The 22,057-nt window shown below is 35.3% G+C and overlaps 3 protein-coding genes across 13 annotated transcripts; all 3 read left to right on the forward strand.

Moving 5' to 3' along the window:
* Nucleotides 1-788: 788 nt before the first annotated feature.
* Nucleotides 789-7,539, forward strand: LOC133681981 (probable serine/threonine-protein kinase At1g01540). Of its 7 annotated transcripts, none has more exons than XR_009836589.1 (11): nucleotides 789-1,595; nucleotides 2,175-2,279; nucleotides 2,372-2,494; nucleotides 2,618-2,788; nucleotides 2,951-3,080; nucleotides 3,177-3,386; nucleotides 3,510-3,688; nucleotides 4,486-4,672; nucleotides 4,950-5,762; nucleotides 6,062-6,335; nucleotides 7,149-7,539. XR_009836589.1 is itself a non-coding variant. In XM_062105194.1 (8 exons), the coding sequence occupies exons 1-7, from the start codon at nucleotides 1,039-1,041 to the stop codon at nucleotides 3,669-3,671; spliced, it is 1,458 nt and encodes a 485-aa protein (XP_061961178.1). In that variant the 5' UTR covers nucleotides 789-1,038; the 3' UTR covers nucleotides 3,672-3,688; nucleotides 4,486-4,881. The 7 variants fall into 7 exon arrangements, 3 of the variants coding, with proteins under 3 accessions (XP_061961178.1, XP_061961179.1, XP_061961180.1); XR_009836590.1 differs by having other exon boundaries at nucleotides 4,495-4,672; XR_009836591.1 differs by lacking the exon at nucleotides 4,486-4,672.
* An 84-nt stretch (nucleotides 7,540-7,623) lies between these two features.
* Nucleotides 7,624-9,905, forward strand: LOC133681985 (protein BPS1, chloroplastic-like). 4 transcript variants are annotated; one of them, XM_062105201.1, is made up of 3 exons: nucleotides 7,659-7,796; nucleotides 8,409-8,525; nucleotides 8,656-9,905. In XM_062105201.1, the coding sequence occupies exon 3, from the start codon at nucleotides 8,668-8,670 to the stop codon at nucleotides 9,721-9,723; it is 1,056 nt and encodes a 351-aa protein (XP_061961185.1). In that variant the 5' UTR covers nucleotides 7,659-7,796; nucleotides 8,409-8,525; nucleotides 8,656-8,667; the 3' UTR covers nucleotides 9,724-9,905. The 4 variants fall into 4 exon arrangements, with proteins under 4 accessions (XP_061961184.1, XP_061961185.1, XP_061961183.1 ...); XM_062105200.1 differs by lacking the exon at nucleotides 8,409-8,525 and having other exon boundaries at nucleotides 7,624-7,762; XM_062105199.1 differs by lacking the exon at nucleotides 8,409-8,525 and having other exon boundaries at nucleotides 7,661-7,796.
* Nucleotides 9,906-13,864: 3,959 nt separating this feature from the next.
* On the forward strand, nucleotides 13,865-19,789 carry LOC133681983 (mitogen-activated protein kinase homolog MMK2-like). Of its 2 annotated transcripts, XM_062105197.1 has the most exons (7): nucleotides 13,865-14,755; nucleotides 15,366-15,495; nucleotides 16,399-16,536; nucleotides 16,671-16,727; nucleotides 17,394-17,726; nucleotides 18,478-18,661; nucleotides 19,091-19,789. In XM_062105197.1, exons 1-7 carry the CDS (start codon nucleotides 14,589-14,591, stop codon nucleotides 19,255-19,257), a joined length of 1,176 nt encoding a protein of 391 aa, XP_061961181.1. In that variant the 5' UTR covers nucleotides 13,865-14,588; the 3' UTR covers nucleotides 19,258-19,789. The 2 variants fall into 2 exon arrangements, with proteins under 2 accessions (XP_061961181.1, XP_061961182.1); XM_062105198.1 differs by lacking the exon at nucleotides 16,671-16,727 and having other exon boundaries at nucleotides 13,903-14,755.
* Nucleotides 19,790-22,057: the final 2,268 nt, after the last annotated feature.

Consider the following 22,057-nt stretch of genomic DNA (forward strand, 5'->3'; position numbering starts at 1 on the left):
ATTAGCAAAAAGAAAAACTTTATTTTAAAAGAAATATTTAAGTCAAGAGAGGTAAGATATGAAACGAGATTGATGTTCCAATTAATTAAGATTTTAATAGATAACATAAGTTATTTTTTTAAATAATTCTTTACTTGAAAATATATTAAAGATAGTAGTACATCTAAATCATTATAATTTTTTTTTTAAAAATATTAATTTAATACTTTTTTTTAAAAAAATTACCTTTAAAAATATCTAAAAGCATAAAGAGAAACCATGTCAAAGACCCTCTTCATTATTGAAAAATTATAATTTTAAAAGGGTAAAAAAATAATTTACTTACAAATATATCCTTCTGCTCACTTTCCTTCTTTTTTTTTTAATAAAAAAACTTAGTTTAGAATCCTAAAAGCTATCATGATTATACAATTAAAATCCGAAAGGAAAATCATATCCATTCTTTTAATAAGATAATGGTCTTGGATGTGGGTGGACATAGCATGCAAGTGAGTGTTTTAAAGCATAAAGAACACATTTTTAAAGGGTAAATATTTTATTCACAATCATTAAAGGGTTATGCTTTCTTCTTGCCATTACATTTCACCACTTGGATTTGATAACAAATTTGTTGTTCTTGCTAAAAAGTGAGTGGAGATCGGTCAGTGTTGGTTTTACCATATTAACTTCATCTGAATTTAGATAGGAAAAAAAAAAACCATCACCACATACAAATTCGAAGGACAAAAACGTCATTTAACCTTAAGCCAGTCCAGTCGCAGTTCAACTTAGCTTACACAGACAAAGTGACAGCTCATCTTCACACGCTAACCCTCTCTTTCCTTCCTCCCATCCAGCCTTTACTATCCACTTGATTCCTCTCTCTCTCTCTCCGCCTATCTTTGATTCGCTCCCTCATCTATCATAATCGCCGGGAACCTCTTTTTTTTTTTTTCCGGTGAAACCAAATGCAACCGAGCCAAGAAACTCAATTCCATAACCATTCCCAGTAAATCTAACAACAGCCCATTTCTTCTTCTCTTGTTTTCTACAACAATAATGTCTGTATACGATGGTGCATTTGTTAACACGGAGCTATCAAAACCTACATCAATCTTTGGTCTCCGTTTATGGGTAGTCATAGGAATCTTATTGGGCTCATTAATAGTTCTTGCCCTCTTTCTCCTCTCTCTTTGCGTTACTTCACGTCGCAAGAACCGACAATTTAAGCTAACAAAGACAGACACTACCCCTCCAATCTCTAAAGAGATTCAAGAAATCGTGCACTTGCCCGTGCAAGATCACAATCACCATGCGATTCAGGTGCCGGAGATCCAGGTTGGGATCGGGAAGGTGGAGCATAGAGTGGTGTTTTCGAGTGGGGAGAGTAGAGGGACTGCTAGTGGTGGTGAGACGGCGTCGTTTGGGAGTGGAAGTGTGGGGCCTGAAGTGTCGCATCTTGGGTGGGGTAGGTGGTATACTTTGAGAGAGTTGGAGGCTGCTACTGGTGGGTTGTGTGAAGAGAATGTTATTGGTGAAGGTGGGTATGGGATTGTGTATCGTGGGGTTTTGAGTGACGGGACTAAAGTTGCTGTTAAAAATTTGTTGAATAACAGGTAAAGATTTGTTCTTTTAATTGTTTTCTTTGTTGGTTTATTATTATTTTCATGTGTTTTTTTTTAGATAATAAGAAAAAAATGGAATGAATTGCATGTTTGTCTTTGATTTGTTGCTACTTGCTAGGGGAAGATATGGGGAAGAGAAGTGGTAAAAGTTTGGATCTTATTTGTTATGGATTGAACTTGGGATTGTTTGAGATGTTTTACGTTTAGAATTACTATGGAAACTTGAAATTTATCTGCTTATTTTACTGTATGTTTTAAGTCTCCATGGTAGAAGAAAATTGCTAAGTTTTAATTACTGTGCTGTTCTTGAGTGGTTATGATTGGTGTCTTCTTTTTTTGGTTCTTGTCTTGCGTGTGGTTGGATATGTGCTGTAAAGTGACATGCTTTTGTGGGTTTCCTTACTTTTCCTTGTCAAATGCCTTTGATCATAATTGAACCTGAATTGATAATTTTGGAATATGAATAGAAGTTGCTACAGCAGACAGCAATCTTCCATCTACGTCTTGACTGCCTTTCTACTAAAATTATGCATTCATAGGTTAGTAGCTCATGATACTGAAAATTCTCAGGGGTCAAGCTGAGAGGGAATTCAAAGTAGAAGTGGAAGTAATTGGACGAGTACGGCACAAGAATCTTGTCAGATTGCTTGGATATTGTGTTGAGGGTGCTTACAGGTATGCCTATAATTATCTTCCAATTTAAAATTGAGCTTGTGCCTCATGTTGTCAACAGTCTCAATGTAATTGGTCATGTTTTTGCTATGTAGAATGCTTGTATACGAGTATGTTGACAATGGTAATCTGGACCAATGGCTACATGGTGATGTTGGAGAAGTCAGCCCGCTAACGTGGGATATTCGTAGGAACATTATTTTGGGAACAGCAAAAGGGTAAGTATTCTGAATTCCATTGTAAGTAAACTCATCATCCATATGGATGCATGCATTGTTGCTGAAATTATTTGTTCTTATTTTTCACTCAAGGCATTTTGTTTGCTACTTTTGTTGTTGCAGATTGGCCTACCTTCATGATGGTCTTGAACCAAAGGTTGTTCATCGAGATGTAAAATCTAGTAACATATTACTGGATCGCCAATGGAACTCTAAGGTTTCTGATTTTGGGCTTGCCAAGCTCTTACATTCTGAGAGAAGTTATGTCACAACACGTGTGATGGGAACATTTGGGTCAGTTTGTTTCCTTTGATTTGAGTTCCAGTTTTATTTCTCTGTTGTAAAAAAAATCATTTGCAATGCAAACATTATATATGAAAGTTCATTGAGACAATGGTTGGTTGACATGTAATTCTCCTAAGTAGGAAAGCTAAATCTTATTTTGTTGGGTTTTAGTTATGTTGCTCCAGAATATGCTTGCACTGGAATGCTGAATGAGAAGAGTGATGTTTATAGTTTCGGTATACTTATCATGGAGATAATTTCTGGGAGAAGCCCTGTTGATTATAGTCGGCCACAAGGAGAGGTTAGTTTTTACATATAATTCTGAAAATTTCTCCTTTCTGTCTTTTATTTTCTATTGCTGTAACTGTAACTTTTGGAAACTACCAAATAATTGCAGGTGAATCTGGTAGAATGGTTAAAAACTATGGTTGGGAACCGAAAATCTGAAGAAGTGGTTGATCCCAAGTTACCCGAGATGCCTGCTTCAAAAGCATTAAAACGTGCTCTCCTGGTAGCTCTTAAATGTGTCGATCCGGATGCTACAAAGAGGCCCAAAATGGGACACGTGATCCACATGCTTGAGGCTGATGACTTGCTATTTCGTGATGTATGTATGCATCATTTCTTTCAAACAAAGAATTATAATCTGTGGTGTCTAAAGAAAGAATATCTCTCTCTTTTAATGGTTCAATTTCCTGCTCATTGATCCATTCTTGCGCAAATTTTGCAGGAACGTCGAGTTGGGAGAGAACCTTCCCATTCACAGCATGATTATGAACAAGAGAATCATGCTGCTATGAAATTCATTGATAAGCAATCGGGAGAAGGGACTTCAGACACAAGTGAAGGTGAAAGTGGTAGGAAACATCATCAGCCAACTAGATGGAGATAACATCATTGGAGGATTAGGTGACTAACAATTTTACATCTCTCCAAGTTATTGAATCTTTTATTTATTTTTTTCCCTGTAGGTATTCTATTGTGCTTGTTGTATCTTCTATATAAGTAAACGATAATCTGCATTTGTTTTAAGCTTAGCTTTCATACCATTTCGGATATCTTACTCCGCGGGGGATGCAGTTGTGTAATTGATTCATTATTCTTATAGAAAAATGATATATTTTATTGTTTCAATTATAAAACAAAGTTACATGTTTGTATGCTCCATGGTCATCCAAAATTAGTTTTGGACTTTCTCATTGTATCTATTATACTTCAAAACTAGCCGATCGCCCAGTTCTCACGTGGGTGGTCCATTTTGTTGCTGTCCAGGTTGTTCAGCTGATTATTATTTACTGGTGTATTCAGAACTCGCAGAACCAAAATTAAATACATGAGGTGAACTCCCTCTGTGATCATTTTGCAGCAGGTGAAATGAACTCGTTATGATCGCAAACGTGAAAGAATTGTCAAAGAAGTAGATTATGCGAATAGGAATATTACTTGCCTTCTACTTATGCAGCTAGATTTTCCCCATTGTATGGCCTTACAGCATCATTAAATCCATTATTCATTGTTCTAGTATCACCAACAGGAGGATTGCAAGGGACAGTCTAACCATCTCAAATACACCACCACCTTGATTTTTAATCCGATCATTAAATCAGATTGATTGAAACTTTACAAGCATGTTCTACTCTCTGTAACTACTGAGTTTGTTTGAATGCGGATTCACTCAACAAAATGATATTGAAATTGTACATTAGTTTTCCCAGGTGGAAAATATGTAAGCAAAGCGACTCACGGCTCCTATCTGCTTTGGAATTCTGCGGCAATCAATGAAAGGATGCTTCCTGGTTAAAATATACCGATTGGATCTATCACGCTCATTAAGCACTACAAGACACATCCATGTCAGCAGTCCAGTTGTCACCCCATAATTTCAATTGATCGGTAAATTGATTTAAATCGGAATGCTATTGCTTTACTATACATAGATATAGATTAGTTATGAGGATTTCATGGATGTAGTTTGATTGTCCCATTCTAGTTCTTCTTTCAATGTATGCATTATTTATGTAACCAGATGCTTGTGACTCGTCACCATCATTGCCAGCCAAAAAAACCAGATGTTTATGGGAAATGGACCCGGTAACCACCTATTTCTTCTGTAGCAAACGTACTTGCAACTCTTTTATTCATGTGCTTTCCTTGTTTTGGTTTGGACCAGCTAGCTAGGAAGCAGCCAACATCTAGTCTGGAAATGGGGTCATGCCGTGTGATTTATTTAGCCGTCGTTGCCAGAGTACATGCTTTTGCATTGTAGCCTAACAATGAAGCTTGGCATAATACCTGTTAAAGTAAATAGTTTTGGATGTATTTGATGAGTTCATTTGTCACTTTGCTGCACTTTGCTTTCGGGTTCGTGACTTGGTCTTTATGAAACATTCTAACGAAGCAATCTGTACTGGCGCAAGATCATACTTGGTGAAGGCATTTATTCGTCCTGTGATGATCTAGCGCAGGACCAGTCTAGAGAAAAAAAAATAAAAAAAAATGTCAAGCTCGGGGATTCCACACTTTTTTTGGGCATGTTTTTAGCTTGGCGTAGGAGCTACTGGTCTCCATGTCAATTCGGAATCCTTCACGTGGCAGGAGCTTCATTTCTCTCTCTCATGCCAGTACTAGAAATGGTTTCATATCACTTGTAGGAGGCGACCTGATACAATTAACATTTGTTTGTATCTTGTGGGGCTGAGAAGCCTGCGTTCATGATCACTTTACTGGCGGACGAGCAGAGTTTGTAGGACTACTTTTGGCCATAAAATATTTCATGAATCCAGAATTTGGATTTATGATCAGTAGACCTTTTTAGAGGTGCAAAATCTTTTTCTGGCCTTTTGTGTGCAAGATGGGCAATGTAAGGTGTGAAGATACACGATACCTTGCTCAATTCTCACTCTTCCAGCCCATTGACCATATTATTCTTGTTCAGAAGCTTTTGAAGGGGCAAGTCTAGAATAGAATGCCTGTGTACTGTCAGGTATGTTGTTAGGCGTTGCGAGGGGTTCAAGGCTGATTAATCCTGAGCATTATTATTTAAATCCAAAGGTGGAGAGGACTACTGGCACCTACTTATGTTGCTTCTTGAACCCTAGCTTCGATTACTTGAAAACATATCATGTGGCAGCACCGCTGCGCTATCAATATCTGTATTGACTTTATGTTGTGCATGCTCACTTTTTTTTATTATTAAAAAGAGTATTATTAAAAAGAGGAAAACCTTAGTTAAATACATCCTTCGTGTATATACGAGCTTACAGGATGTGCCATTTCCCACAGGGCCATCACCAGTCTTCATCTTGAAGGACGAAACATCTTCATAGCATACCAGGCGGTTCAATGGAGTTTATTCGACTTGTGTGGACTAGACTCATGTTTTGAGCCCAATTTCCAGCGCCGTTGGGTATCCATTATCCATCACAGCAGCCTGTAATCATATTAGAATTCATTGCAGTAACCAGTCAGAATGTTCTGATATATGTATGAACCCCGTGCTTGTATCGATTCTCTCAAGAATCCAAGTGAATGAGCCTGGTCTGTAGTGTAAAGCAAGGTTGTCAATTCCGTTTCGGTAGGTGTTTCGTTTTTTCAATTGGAACGGAATGTTTCAGTTTCGGAGTGTTTCGGCGTGCCGTTTCGGGGTTGTACTGTTCATATATATATATATATATATATATATATTCAACAAACATAATTCAAATTCAAGATAAATTAATTATAAATTATGCAATACAAACACAATGCCAAACAAATATAATTTCAAAATTTAAAAAATTTCTAAATAGTCAAGATTAAATAGATCTTTAACTTAAAGTAATTCAACTTAAACAAAATATCAAAATATTATGAAAATAAAATGTTTTAACACAAATATTTTAAATATAAAGTTAGGTCAATGTTATTAAGGCTAATGAAATCTAAAGCATCCCTTATTTTGCTCAAATTCCTACAAAGTATAAACATGAAAAAAACAACATGAATATAAACCATATATATTAGTGATAAATCTAATTTTAAAAAATTAATATCATTGTTAATGAAAATAGTAATAATAATTTTCAATGTTATTATTAATATCATTGTTATAGAAAATAGTAATAAAAAAGAGCTTTTTATAATTGGGTGGTTTAATTAATAAAATTGAATAAGGTTCAATTTGATTCAATGGCTTTTCAAGAGCGGAACGGAACATGTGGAATGGAACCGGAACGTTTCGGGCGGAATTTAGCCGAAAAATCCGGAACGGACCGAGATTTAAAATGAGATGAAATTTGTTCCGTTTTGTTTCGTTTTTTGAATTGGTATGGAATGTTTCGGCCATTCCGGACGGAACGGAACGGAATTGACAACCTTGGTGTAAAGAGAGGAGCGTAGCAGCACCCTTTAATTTCTAGCTGGCTCCTGTGTGGTTCGAGTTCTTTGGCGGCCGAGTCCATTCGGGAGCCCTTTGCAATTTTAGCATTAGCCATCTGTACCTGGGCCGAGCCTTTTCCTCTGGCGACTACCTCAAGGAAATCTTCTTGGATCCATTCCCCCACAGGGAAAGAAAGTATCCAAATATATAATATTGTGGTCGGCAAACGAGGTCCAGATAGGAACGACAACCAGGGCAATTTCGTGTGGTTAGAAGCAAGGATCTTGTCCGTTGGATCACATGTTCCATGCATTAAATATAAAGTAAAATCAAGCTTGAATTTACTTCCCTGTCTCTGACCCACCATTTCTGCTCACAAAAATGCCAGTAAGTAATCTCCAAATGAATATCTATCCGTTACCAAAACCCACCACTCACATCCTTCCACGTACACATCTGTCACCAATTACTTTATAACAGCCAGTTACTTAACCTTTGCCCACAACTTCAGCTACAAAATAGAGACCTCACCTAACCTCTCTAGATTAACCGGAAACTTTCAACAAAGCTCCGCGTCTGGACACTTTTCTCTGGAAATTTCCCAGCTCTCGCAAGTACTCCTTCAGGTACTATCTCTCTTACAAGTATAGCTAAAAAAAGGTCTCTCTTTGTTTTTTTTTTTTCTAGATCTTAGATTAGAGTATTGTTTTTTCTAGTAAAAATGATTAGGGTTAGGGTTTCAATATTTTCTTAGTGATTCTTATGTTTCGTCTTGACTTGATTGCTATTCTGATCTAAGGATCTGGTATTTAGGTGAGTTATAAAGTTTGAACTGTTTTGTGTATGAATTATATGCTTGTTTGATTGTGTTTTAATTTTAAGAACAGAAGGCATGAATTGAAATGAGAGATTCATAGATCGAAACTTTAGATTCGATTTGGCAGGAAAAGATTTGATTTTTTTTTCATTTAATTTAACTGATTTTTATTTTGATTGGTTTGAACTTGAAATTCTTGTGTGAATGAGATAACGAGAAAATATGCATTGATTTTGTGCCTCTTTTTTCTTGCTGTTGTTATTGATTTTGAAAGATGTAGAGCGGCCAATAACTGGATATGCATAACTGTGTTCTTTATAGATCTTCTTTTGTCTAGCTTTTGTTTTGAGTTCCTTTTTAAGGTCTATATGTTGTGTAGGTTTTTTATTTGGTTGATGGGGTTGGAATTTGTTTTTCTGAGTATTTGGTAAGAGTTTTTCTCGACTTTCTCTCAGGAAGGCATGGAGGCTTAAAGAAATACCTTTTTTGGAGATATTGTTCTTTCTCCTGTTTTCTTGATGAATTGTTTCATTGTGATGATAAGTTTTGCAATTTATCTTGCTTAAGTTTGGGTGGGTCCTAATCGCTATCTATTGATTGTAGATCTTTTGTTTGGTGTGTTTTTTTTGTTGATTTTGTGTGCGCTCTTTTGATGTTGTGTGCAACAAGATTAATGATTTTGTTTTTCCAAACTTGTTGCAGTAAATTGTTGAAATGAGTCAACCACAAGAGCCACACCGCCCTTTCTTTCCATTTGGAAATCCTTTCAGGATGTTATCTCCAAAGGGTTCTCAGTTGTCTCCAAGGCTTCTTTCTTTATTAAATACATTTGAGGAGGCATTGGCAGCGAGGTTGCGGAAACTTAATCCTAAAGACAAGGGTGATGTTCTTAGCTTCACATGGATGAAATTGGCAATGGAGTCACTCTGTGAGACTCATACTGTCATAAAAACACTTATCACAGAACTTGAGCTCCCTGTGACTGAATGGGATGAGAAGTGGATAGATGTGTACTTGGACATCACTGTGAAGTTGCTTGATATTTGCATTGCTTTTAGCTCTGAGCTCTCACGGCTGAACCAAAGTCATCTTTTTCTTCAATGCGCCCTGCATAAATTGGAGTCCAACACTTCAGAGAAGTTAGTGCGGGCATGTTCTTCCCTAGATAGCTGGAGACAGCACATTGGCTCCAAGAACCCAAGACTGGAAAACTGTAAATCCATCTTAGGGAGTCTTGTGGATTCCTTGACTCTGCCTAAGGTTAAGAACTCGGCCAAAGGAAAGGTGTTGATGCGTGCCATGTATGGAGTTAAGGTACAGACAGTATTTGTATGTAGTGTTTTTGCTGCTGCATTTTCAGTTAATTCAGAGAATCTGATAGATTTGGATGTACCCAACACAATATTGTGGGCACAAGCTTATTCTGATTTGCAAACTACAGTAAATGGAGAAATTAGAGAAGTATTTTCTCGTGGGAAATTTACTTTCTTGAAAGAATTAGATGAAGTTGAGACAGTTGTGAATAATTTATATCCCATGATCCAAGATGGTATGGGACCTACTGAAGTGGAAGCATTCAGCAGTTCTTTTTCAGATTTGGGGAGGAGAGCAGAAAAACTTTCTCAGGTGCTAGATTTTCTTGCTAAGGAAGTAGATGGCTTTTTCAAAATAGTTTTAAGTGGGCGTGATGCTTTGCTTTGTAACCTGAGAGTGTCTGATACCGTTGCCGACCCATCCCGAGGGAATAATGGGGAACAGGTTACAGGATAGATGTTTATGTTGAAGCCACTTGTTCTCATGTCTGATACCGCTTGTTCCCTCAGTAGTGTATTGTCTTGTGTGGGCCTGTCCTGTCTTGTGTGGTGTGAGGTATCTTGTAATACTTTCTTACTAGTTTGTACATGTCCGAAATGTTGTCAACAATACATGAAATGTCTTGTACTGTTTCACTACTTGTTATGTTTTACCTTAACTCCCCTTCTTCCCTTCACTCGTTATGGCTAGGAGTAGGGAGACATAGATAGCATGCCCGCATTCTTTGATGATATACGGGTAGGTTTTTTATCTGATTTTTTTAATGCAAAATGCTCGTATTCATTAATACATATTCTTTGAGTCGTTTGCCATAGGATACTGGTGCTGGCCTCAAGGAGGATGCTAGGTGTGGGGTTTCCTCTTGTGGCTATCCGTAAATGCATCCTTGTTGTTCAGGGCTTTTTCCTGCGTTGTGCATGAAAGTTGAAGAAGTCTGAGGTTACTGTATGGTAACCACGATGACTGTTTGTGAAATTCAGTTGGGTGTCTGTTATTTCTTTCCAAAGTGCACGTCTATATAACTCATTGTAGGAAATGCTTTTGTTCCTTAACTATAGATGTCTCGACTCTGTTTTGTTCAGGGATGAAGTTATTCCAAGTTGATGTTTTCACATGGTAAGCATCAACGGCATCATTTGTATGTGACTTTAACTTCCTGAATGTGTTTGGGTGTGGACTTGACCTAGAGAGTTGGTATACAAGATCCAAGTAAAATGACTTGATGTGTTGGCTTTTGCATCATTTCCAAGGGGTGCAAATTCGTGAATTAGAAACTTTTGGAAGGAATCAGATCTATTGATCCTTTTAAGTTTCCTGTAATTGGGATGGGATGCATCAGAATATTGTCATTTTACAATTATGATCATTGCACTACATCCTCAATATTTGAGAATACTATTGAGAAGTACTTTTTCTTACATGCCTTCATCAGTTGAATGAATCAGCACTCGGACTGGAATCAGATGATTCATAGGGGGTTTCTGCAAGAAGCAACTGCATAATCTGGGAGTGCTTCGCAAAGCAAAAAGCTTCTTTGATTCCAGTGATATGTTGATGGGTATTCATCTTCTACCTTTTCGTAGAACCCCTGAAGCCATTTGATGCTTAGAGCACACTAGACAAAAGGCTTAGCTCTATGCTGTGCCAACCTAATATTTTTTTCAACCTAGAAAAAAAAACTAAGGCAAAAAAAAAAAGAAAAAAAAAGACGAGTATCAATTGAATGGAATAAGTTAGGTTAATTTAAAAAATATAATGATAAAAAATAATCTGATAAAAAAATAACAATATAAAAAAATAAAAAAATTGCTTGCCTGTCTAGGTTAGCATGTAAAATTTGTAGCATGTTTGTGATATTTAGATAGCCTATTAAAAGTAAACTGAATAAAACTATAAAGTCTTATTAAAAATAAATTGAATAAAATCATAAAGTTTAATTATCAAACAATATGAAGGGTGAAACTAAAAAAGCAAATTAAAAAAATAACAAAATAAAAAATCTAAGTCAACTCAAATTAATTTGTTAACTTCATAATTATAATATTTAAATAACTTTAAAGAAAAAAAAATAAAAACTAATTCTTAATAAAGCAATTTTAAAAGAAACCTAAGTAAATCTGTGTTAACTTTCAAAATCTATAACTATGAGCTTGAAACTAATTCCATAGAAATCAAAATATAAAATATAACTAAATAAAATTTTAAATCAATAAAATGCTAAGAGAAAAATTAAAAAAAATGTAATAAAAAATACATCTAAAACCAAAGAAATTGCTATAAAAAAATCAAGTACTGAATTTGATATAGAAATAATTGAAATCATAGGGTGATGGATGAGATTGAAAATAAGATTTAATTAGAAAAAAATAAAAACAATAATTAAAAAAATAAAAATTAAATTTAATATAAAAATTAAATGAAACCAAGTGATGAAGAGCAAAATTTTAAAATAATAATAATAAAAAAAGATAAAAACAAAACAAATAATAATAAAAAAATAAAAATTAATTTTAATAAAAAAATAAAATGAAACAATATAGTAACCCACTAACCCTGTAACTAAGAGAGAAGTATATAAGAAACATTTTATGCAGCTTTTGCGAGTATATAAGAAACATACCTCACAATTTTCTCAAACTTCTACACCAAGAGGTCTGAACACTTCATTAAATCAACGTACATAGATAAATGAACTGATCTGGGATAAGAAATCACTCCATCTCATTTGATGATAAGAGTGCTGAGTAAATAACTATAAACGTTGTGGCGGAGGCCTCCAAACGAAGAAATGAGACAACAAGATAAAGCAACCTGTTGTTTCGGATTCAAAGACTATTATCCAAATCAAAACTCTTGGTAAAATGTCCCCTTTTTTTTTCTTTTGTTTTGTTCTTTAGCAGGAAGTAGGATTTTCGTGGGGACTTGGACTATCACAATTAATTCTCCATTCTCCGGGTTGGCCGTGTCAGAACACATTAGTCCTCGGTCAAACGTGGGTCTCTGAGAAACTCAACCCTGCAACTGCAAACCTTCCTTGATATTTCAAATCAGTTGGCAGGCCCGAGCATGATACACTAGGGATTCAAATGGCTGGTAATCCCATGATAGTAGTTTTCTTTTGAGAATGAAATCCTATGATGGTAGGGGTTGAACTATGGAAAGCTCCCCGTTCCCGAGTTTCCTTTAGCTGAATCCTCAGTAACCACAAGAATCCTTGGAATTCCTAACAAGAACACTCATCCCACTTACACCCCTCGGTGGTAGTCAAATATCTACTAAAGACTTCTGGCTCGACTGAAATTGGTCAACGACATAGCCAACTCATCAGCATGATTAAGTAAAATCCACCGAGGAATGCTTGGTGAAGAGCATGCCTGTTTTGAGCTATAATTAATTGCCAGTCTTGAATTCGGAAACTCCACAATCAAGTATATCCACCTCACCTCAACCGAGGGAAGCAGCTGCTTAAGCCCGTATTAAGTAGGGTAATGCATCATCCTGATGCTGTATTCTACTTTCACTGAAGATCATTTCCCCTACTAAAAACTAGCTTCAAACAGAGCGTTTGCTCTGCGAAAATTATAGGCAGGCTGATTGCTTGTGATGTGAAAAAAAAAAAAGTTCGAAGATTTGGCTCGGCTTCGCTTCTCTTGGGCTTGTTTCAGTTAGACCACTTACTTCTGGACTTTTGAAGTTGTTTGGGCTGTATTCCTTTTTCCTTTTTTTGTGTTTCCGATTAATTTTCTTCTTCTTCGTTTTTTTTACAAGTAATTTAATTAGAGGAAAATCGGGACCAAAAAATGGATATTTGGACAGAGTAAAACCTTTAGCTTTGAGCAAAGAAAGAAGAATTTCGGAGCTAAAACCAATTTAAAATTGGAACATAACGAAGGGCAAAATGATCTACAATCAACATGGTATTATTTCATTAAAGTAATGCATTAATTTTTCGAATTCTAGAGTATCCTGAACAAATTTTCCCTGGATTCCATAAAAATACCACAATCAGGAATTCAGTAATGCCATGGCCATATAAAATATACGGTGACAGTTTTGGAACAAAAATAACGTTTGGGGAGACAAAATCCGGAGATGCTAATGTCGATGAAGGTTCGTGTTTGAGTAGACCTTTCCAGGGGGGATGGAGAAAATGGCGGATTTTCCGGTCGGTGGAAAATAAGGTAGGCAGGCCTTGACTTTGAGCCTTGAGTTGTTATCTTCTCTTGGAGGAGGGAGTCTTTTTGCTTCCTTTTGATTTTTCAGCTCGTTGAAGGTTGGTTTGAAACACGGGAAACCTTTTCTTCGTGGTAATTTGAAAGCGTGGTTTTTGAAGTTATATTTTAAAGTTTTTTTTTAATATATTTTTTTATTTTTTAAAATCAACACATAAAAATAATTTTAATTAAAAAAAATTATTTTGATCGGAGTATCAAACACGCCAAGCAAACATGTGTTGAACGAACCATGACTGTGACTCGAAATGCAATGCAAAGATACTTGAAATTATCAGTGTGATGTTTTCTTACAGTTAGGTTAGTTTGAACAAAAATGGAGGGAGTAGAGAGCCATACTGATGATGATGATGATCATCATCATCATGATCTGCTGAGTTGTTCATGTTCCTTGAAGAAAGGAATGCTTGATGGGTCCGTTTCCTGCATCTTTCTCTTCCAGTTCACCCAAATCGAAAAGAATGGGATGATAGACATGATTCTGTCCGCTTGCTCTGGCTAAGTTTAGGCAGGCCTAAACACCAGTGATTTTGAGCTAGAACCAATCGAAATCAAATGCCATCCACCCATAATTTCTTTTCTTTATTTTTCAATCAATCGCACTACCGATCATAAAAACACGAGAGACCTAGAAAAGTCAGAATTCGAAGTTTGATAAATTAGAGTTAAATCACAATCACCAACAAAAACAGTGTATATTTTCTTTCCTGTTCTCTCTAGGAAAAACTACCTGAGATAAATTAAATAAACGTCAGCAAGCAAATTGTCGAGTCACGAGGCAGGCTAAGCTTTTCCAGTTCAAAAGTCGGGCACCACACGGTCCAGTCCACCTCTACCTTTTATCTTCTCTCCCCATCTTTCTCACTCGTCCCTGTAAAGTGTAGACTCTAATAGTAGTAAAACAACCCGCACGCCAACCAGAAGAAATGTGAAAACGAGAAAGCTCTACGCCCACTACACGTCCGCCCTCTTTTTTAGCCCCCCCCCTCCTCCTCAACAACCACCACTGGACTGCTTAATTAGCCCTTTCCTTTCTATCTCCTTTTCGCTCTAGCTTAATTGGATCCTTTCAGGTTGCTACTGAAAAAAATGACAAGCTTAGAGTCAAGCTCAGGTGGTGATCCTAACATCAAAGGCATACCTGCTCATGGTGGACGCTATGTACAGTATAATGTGTACGGTAACCTCTTTGAAGTTTCTAGAAAGTATTTCCCTCCTATTCGACCTATTGGCCGTGGCGCTAATGGTATTGTTTGGTAAGTCTGATTCTTTTAATCTCCCCTTGTATGATCGTGTTTAAGTTTCAACTGTAGATTTTGGTTACTTATAGTTTCCGATTTCGATTCTTTGAGGTTAAAAACTGTGTACTTCTTAAAATATCCTTTCGAGTTATGATTTTTTATTAGAATTTTTAGCTATCCTTTTGGAATCGGAGAAATGATGGTGGAAGTCTCAAGAATACAACATTAAGAGGCCGTTTTACTTCAATTTTATTTTTAAAAAATTAATTTTTTTTATTGTTTTATGACTGTTAAAAATAATTTTAAAAAATAAAAAAAATATTATTTTAATATATTTTTAAACAAAACAATATCCAGGACACCGTAATCTCATAAATCCTCTTAAAACTAAGTGCTCTAGGCTGTTTGGTAAACCGTGAAGCTAGTGCTAAAAAAAGTTGTTAATGGAGTTTCGAGCGTGTTTGGAATACTTTACAGAAAGGAAAATGCACGGAATCTGTTTTATTAGTTAGGAAAACTGCTGTTACTGGTGAGTCGCGAATGTTATGGTCTCGTTATGTTTGACTTAATTTTTTGTGTGAAATCTACAACGTGAAGGAAGATGTGATTTTGTTGTTTCCTTCAGTGCTGCTGTGAATTCTGAGACATGTGAAGAGGTTGCCATCAAGAAGATTGGTAATGCATTTGACAATAGAATAGATGCCAAGAGGACTTTACGAGAGATTAAGCTTCTTCGCCACATGGATCATGAAAATGTAAGTTTGTTTTCCTTTGTTATTCTCACTATTCTTAGCTCAACTGAAGTTAATATCTCATGATTTTGTAGATCAGCTGAAGTCGTTGCTCATGATTTCGTAGCTAAACTCTGTTATAATGCTAACAATCCTCATTAACTCAAAAGGATATACGCAAGTCCGTTAATGTATGGGATATGCACAATGGGTTTTGTCTGCCCACAGAACTTATATTGCATTGCATCCTTTCTACTGTTTCCGCTTGTCTTGTAACGGGGGAGAGTGTAGAGAAATCTCTTGGTGAGCGGAAACACTTAGTTGTTAAATAAACACGAGTGAATAAATAGAGGGAAGGCCGAGTCTGGCAGGGGGCTGAGCTGCCACATTGGAACTGGAAAATTTTAACAAGAAAAATCCTACCCTGTGACAATGCTACTAAGAAACTGAGTTCTGTTGCAATTGAGATTCTCTTACAAGGGGTGGGATTTTTGTTAAATTGTTCCGTGTTTAATTTATTCTTATCATGGAGTGGGTGATTCCTTGGTAAATTAAACTTTCAAGTTTTGCTTTCACAAAGCATGATGATCTTGGTGATTCGGAGGCCAGTTGCTGGGTCGACTAGAGTTACCTTGGATTCATTTGATTCACAACTTTCTTTTGTATTCGACGTTGTCCTTTAGACATGTGCTCTGGTATCTCAGGATTGACTAGATTATCATGACTGCTAAGGTCCTTAACTTATTTGTTTGACTTCTTTTTATCCTCATTTGAGACTAGTTTGTCAACACTCTGTAATTACGTGCATAGAAGCATACACAGCATGGGTGCTTGCTGACGTTGTACCGCAGAACCTGTCTAATTTATTGTTTCTATGGTGTTTTTTTTTTATATCCATGGTCGTGCTAATCATTTACTGCTCCTCAGGTTATTGCTATCAAAGACATCATCCGGCCTCCCCAGACGGAGAACTTCAATGACGTATACATTGTTTATGAATTAATGGACACGGATCTACATCAAATAATACGCTCCAACCAACTATTGACAGATGATCATTGTCGGGTTAGCTCCATTAAGTTTTCTTGGTTTTCATGTTTACTATAAGTAATTTATACTCATAGCTAGCCGAGTTATTTTAGATATTATTGTTCTTATGGTTACTTATTTGATTTTTATTTATTTTTATCTTTCTCTAGGATATTGTTAACTTTTGGCTGGACTTTTTAGCTTGCTGCATATTTCAAGCTTTACAGGTTAAATTTTGACAAAATGGTTCAACTAGTTATGATAAGCAGCACAAGCTATCCTTCCTCATTTAAGCGGTGTTTGTTTGTGCAGCTAGACTGTGTTTTTAATTTTTATTTTTTTAGTTTTAAATTTTTTTTTTTTGTGTTTTTTAGATTATTTTAATTTATTGACGTTAAAAAAATATTATTTTTATATATTTTTAAATGAAAAATACTTTAAAATTAGCTATGAATAAATGCGATATTTTCAACTAAATCACAATCATAACATGATGACTTTCATTTTTTGTTTGCCTTTGTTGAGCTAATAGGTTTATTAGTTGGCTATCTTATTTTTTTGGAATTTAGCGGGATAATGTCTCTAATAAATCACCACTATCATTTGGCTTCACTATTCTTCTATCTCTCTCTTGTTTCATCTAATTCCTACAGGCCAACCCATCACATTTAGTACCCCTTTCCATCTCCTCTCTCCTTTTGTTCCCAGGGAAGAAAACTAAAGTTTCCAAAGAGATACATGCTGCTGCCCAGAGACTGCTACTGAATAAAATGCTTTCTATAACATATGCTGTAATTGGAAATTATCATTGTTTTATGAGCAAGCATTGTTAAATTAACAAATACTCTGTTATGTGCTTGATTTTCACTGATATCTAAATTGTTTCTTTGCAGTACTTTCTTTATCAATTGCTAAGAGGGCTTAAATATGTGCATTCGGCAAATGTCTTGCATCGTGATCTAAAACCCAGTAATTTGTTCTTGAATGCTAATTGTGACCTTAAGATTGGAGACTTTGGACTTGCAAGGACAACATCTGAAACGGATTTCATGACCGAGTATGTGGTCACTCGATGGTACCGGGCACCAGAATTACTCCTTAACTGCTCTGAGTATACTGCAGCAATTGATATATGGTCAGTGGGTTGCATACTTGGTGAAATCATGACTCGGCAACCTTTATTTCCTGGAAAAGACTATGTTCATCAGCTGAGGCTTATTACAGAGGTATGTAATTTTGAAATTGTCCAGCAATTGTGCCCTACCATCATGTGGTGTTTTTTGTTTCAAAGTATCTGGCTCATCATTTGTGGACGGGAGGCCCTAAATAATTTCATTTCAAAAGCCCTAACTCTTTTCATTAACTCATGCGTGAATGTAACCTTTAAAAGTCATGTGCATTGACAATTATGATGCCCTTTGGCTTTTTTTCCTAAATTGATGAGTCAGAGACTCATCTCTCGCTTCCCTCCCTCCTTTTTATTCAAATGGCAGGAATTGCATTAATGGTGATTCTTAATCTGGTAACTGAATGTAACGACCAGGGATGAATCTAGGATGTGACATTTCGGGGCAAGTTTGTAAAATTTTTATTGAGGGGGCCATTTAGGTTTTGTTTTTTTTTTTTTTTTTGCAAAATTAGGGAGAATTCTGAAAATTTTCTGGCAGTGATGATATCTCACTGACAATAGTGAGACAAAGAGAAGTGATTAGGAACAGAATTATCCTCCCTTCTCCTTTTCATGGTCAATTATGTGAAAGTGTTGTATTTTGTGCTTCAGTCAGTGTAACTTCTGTTCTGTTGTCAGTTATGTTTTGGTTTGTTCTTTTGTCTGTTGTGTGGGGTGCAACTCTATAGCTTTTGTTAGCATGCATAGAGGTTGAAGTATATATATCAGGCTTGTTGATAGTATGAAACTGCTCAGTTTTTTGTTATCAAACTACGAGCATGATACCTTGTGCATTTATCTTTGAAAAGCTCATAGGTTCACCTGATGACTTCAGTCTTGGTTTCCTACGAAGCGAGAATGCTCGAAGATATGTTAGGCAGCTTCCGCAATATCCCAGGCAAAATTTTGCTGCTAGATTTCCTAACATGTCTGCTGGTGCTGTCGAATTGTTGGAGAAAATGCTGGTCTTTGATCCAAATAGGCGTATTACAGGTAAAAATGAGGCATGATAGTGATGTCAAGGACTAGTTTGTGACATTGCGGCAACAATTTTTTAAAATCAATGACTATATACGTAAGGTAAAGTTGAACATTCAGGGACAGACATGACATTGATCATGCGACAAAACAAGGATTAATTACGGAAATAGCTTCATATGTTGTTTATATCTTTATGAGACATCGCCTGCAATCTTGGCTACACATTTGATCTGGAATTAAGTGCATTCATTGAATAATATTTGAGATAATTGCTATTACTTAATGAAGCGAAATTACAAATATCAGTAAACTAGTAGAGTAAAATATGGTATGTCTCAACATTCTGAAATTACATCAGAATGTTCAAAATTGAGTATATTTTCTCATCAAAGAAGCTTTTATTTGACCGATGATTACATTTGACCTTTTCGCTGTTTGCAGTCGATGAGGCACTGTGCCATCCATACTTGGAACCTCTTCATGGCATCAATGAGGAGCCTGTTTGCCCAAAGCCTTTCAGCTTTGATTTTGAGCAACCATCTTTTACTGAAGAAAACATCAAGGAACTCATCTGGAGGGAATCTGTAAACTTCAATCCAGATTCGTGAGAATTATCTGATCAACTTGTTGTGTGCATTTGGGAAGGTATCCCATGATTATGATGTACAACATTATTACATAAAATCCATCAGGATCTCTGAGAGAAGAAGAGATAAGAAACATAGTGTATATTGGATTTGCTTACGATTTTCTGTAGAGCTCTATGAACTGATATCTTAGATTTGTTACGCATCAGAAAGTGTAAGACAGAGGACAAGCAGCACAATTCTCAAGTTTGCCGAGCAGAATCTCTACGAAGGTTCCATCTTTTGTTGGTGGAGGTGCCATGTGAGGAGTGCTCTAGTAAAACTCTACCAGTCGTGGAGTGTGAATCCTGCATGGTTGTGAGGACGCTCAATGGTCCCTGTTTTTTCTTGGTTTCTGAAAGTTGATTTTAAATGTGAAGAATTGCTATGACTTGCTAGGTTATATAATGTTTCTCATCTTTGACCTGGGAGAGATGAAATCTGTAAATACTACTTCTGGTACTGTTGTGCGAGTTGTTGTGGAATGATTATGCTGTATGGTAATTTGGATTTACTTCAGATCTTAGGACATTAGAAATGAAAATCTCCTCGATTGGATCACCTGCAATGCCCTCCAATCTAGCAGCCACTGTCACTTTGTCTGCCACCATATTCCTCTAATTTATACATTGAATCACTGGGTCATAGTTTTTATCAGCATGTTACCCATAATTCCCAGTCTGGAAGGCTCGTTTCATGGCCTGCAGATCCTGACCCCAGATTCTGTGTGGATAGCTGTGATGTCCTCTGCTCTAACATCTTCTATCCCACCTGGTGCAGTTGTGGCACTATACGGAGAGCTGCATTTGAGCTGTCTGGAGACTAATTGCTTTGTGGACATTCCAAATGCAATCTCATACTCGTCTCCAGAAACTGTGTAAAAATCTTCAATTTTAGTGTTCGTGCAGGAATCTGCAACGTCGTTCCACAAAATTAATTGGAAGTTGTTCCTGCAAATTATTAGGCTCATGGACCCATCGGATGTAAAATATTCAAATTTCAACATGGTTAAACAATAATAAGCTGATCATAAATCAGGGAAATACAAACCTGGACCTATACTGTCGGTATTTGATGAAGTGACCGGAGCCATGATGGTACTTCCTTGCACAGGAGTATGACTGCAATCCCACGATTAATGAAAAATCCCATTCGAACGTGATTATTATGTTTCAAGATTTTATTTTGATATCATGTTTATTGTGTTATATTTTGATCTCACGTTTATAATATTAAAATATTTTATGTTTTACAAAACATGTATAGACTTAGTTTTTTTAATAAAAAAACATTGTAAATTACAACAATATTTTTCTTCAACAATATTTTTCTTATATAATTTTTCTTTCGGTATAATATTTCTCCACATATTTTTTTTAAATTATCTTTGTTGAATTTTTTTTTCATATTAAGTTGGTTGAGAATTTAGTTTTAGCTTTTACCACATGTTTTTTCTTTATTTTTTTTATTTTTAATTTTACTTTTTTGCCAAAATTGTCTTCTTTTTTTTGTTTTTTTTTTTATGTTTTTATCATAATTATTTTTGTCAATTTTATTTTTTTAATATTGAGCTAGTTGATAATTTAGCTTTGTAGTTTTTTTTAAAACTGTTGATTGCTACAGTGTTTTTCCATATAGTTTTTTTTTTTTCTTTTATCTGGAATTGTCTGTCAATTATAGTTTTTTTCATATTAAGTTGATTGATAATTTAGTTTTGTCAATTATATTCTATATGAGTCTAATATACATAATTGTTTTTTTATATATTTTTTAATATTTAACTAGAGTAAAATATCATTTTTGTTATTTTTATTATAATTTTTTATATAGTTTTCTAAAAAAAAAATTTAATATAGGCACATCAAAATTACAAGGCCATTTTTTTATTTTTTTATTATTAAAATTCTTCTTTCAAGATCATGATAATTTATAGGTTTTTTAGATTTCTCTATAAATAATAAGTCATGTTTTTTTTTATTTTAAAATGATTGTCTGTTACACAGAAAAACTATATAAGTCACATAATAGAGAGTTAGGATTATAGGCATAACAATCCCTCTCTTCTAAATAGAATTTAGAAGATTTCTTAATAGTGGTCCATGTAGATTACCGTTGGAGGCTGAATAATTAAATAATTTGTGGTTTGCGATAATCCAACTTTTAAAAAATTATTCAAAGCCGAAGAAGATTAGATCTTAAAATAATAAATTCATAAATAACTCTAAATCTGTCAAACAAGATCCTAAAAGCTTCTAAATTATATTATATTTTATTATTTTCGTTGCGTGTATAATATTCATAAAACCCAACAATGCTAACACAATGCATTGCGAAGCTAGAAATTTTAGTTTGGGAGGACCAAGCCAGGGAAATTTTTTTGGAGGGATTAGAATTAAAAATTTTCTATTTTTAAAACTAAAATTCTAATATATTAAAGGAGGTGAGTGGAATAAAAAATTCCTTGCATTGGCTGCTTTCCCTGCCAGCACCCCCTAATGCTACCTGTCATGCATGCATAATCAAGATCCCTTCACTCCCTGCTTGACTAAAAAAATATCTCACGGGAAAAACAACACTATAGTAACTAAATAGTTTTTAGTGGTGTAGCCAAATGTTCTTTCTTTCATGGCTGAGAAAATTGCTATTACTTAATGAAGCAAAATTACATATATTAGTAAACTAGTAGAGTAAAATATGGTATGTCTCAACATTTTGAAATTATATTAGAATGTTTAAAATTGAGTATATTTTCTCATCAAAGAAGCTTTTCTTTGACCGATGA

The sequence above is a fragment of the Populus nigra genome, chromosome 2 (assembly GCF_951802175.1).
Source record: "Populus nigra chromosome 2, ddPopNigr1.1, whole genome shotgun sequence".
In the NCBI taxonomy this organism is placed as follows: domain Eukaryota; kingdom Viridiplantae; phylum Streptophyta; class Magnoliopsida; order Malpighiales; family Salicaceae; genus Populus; species Populus nigra.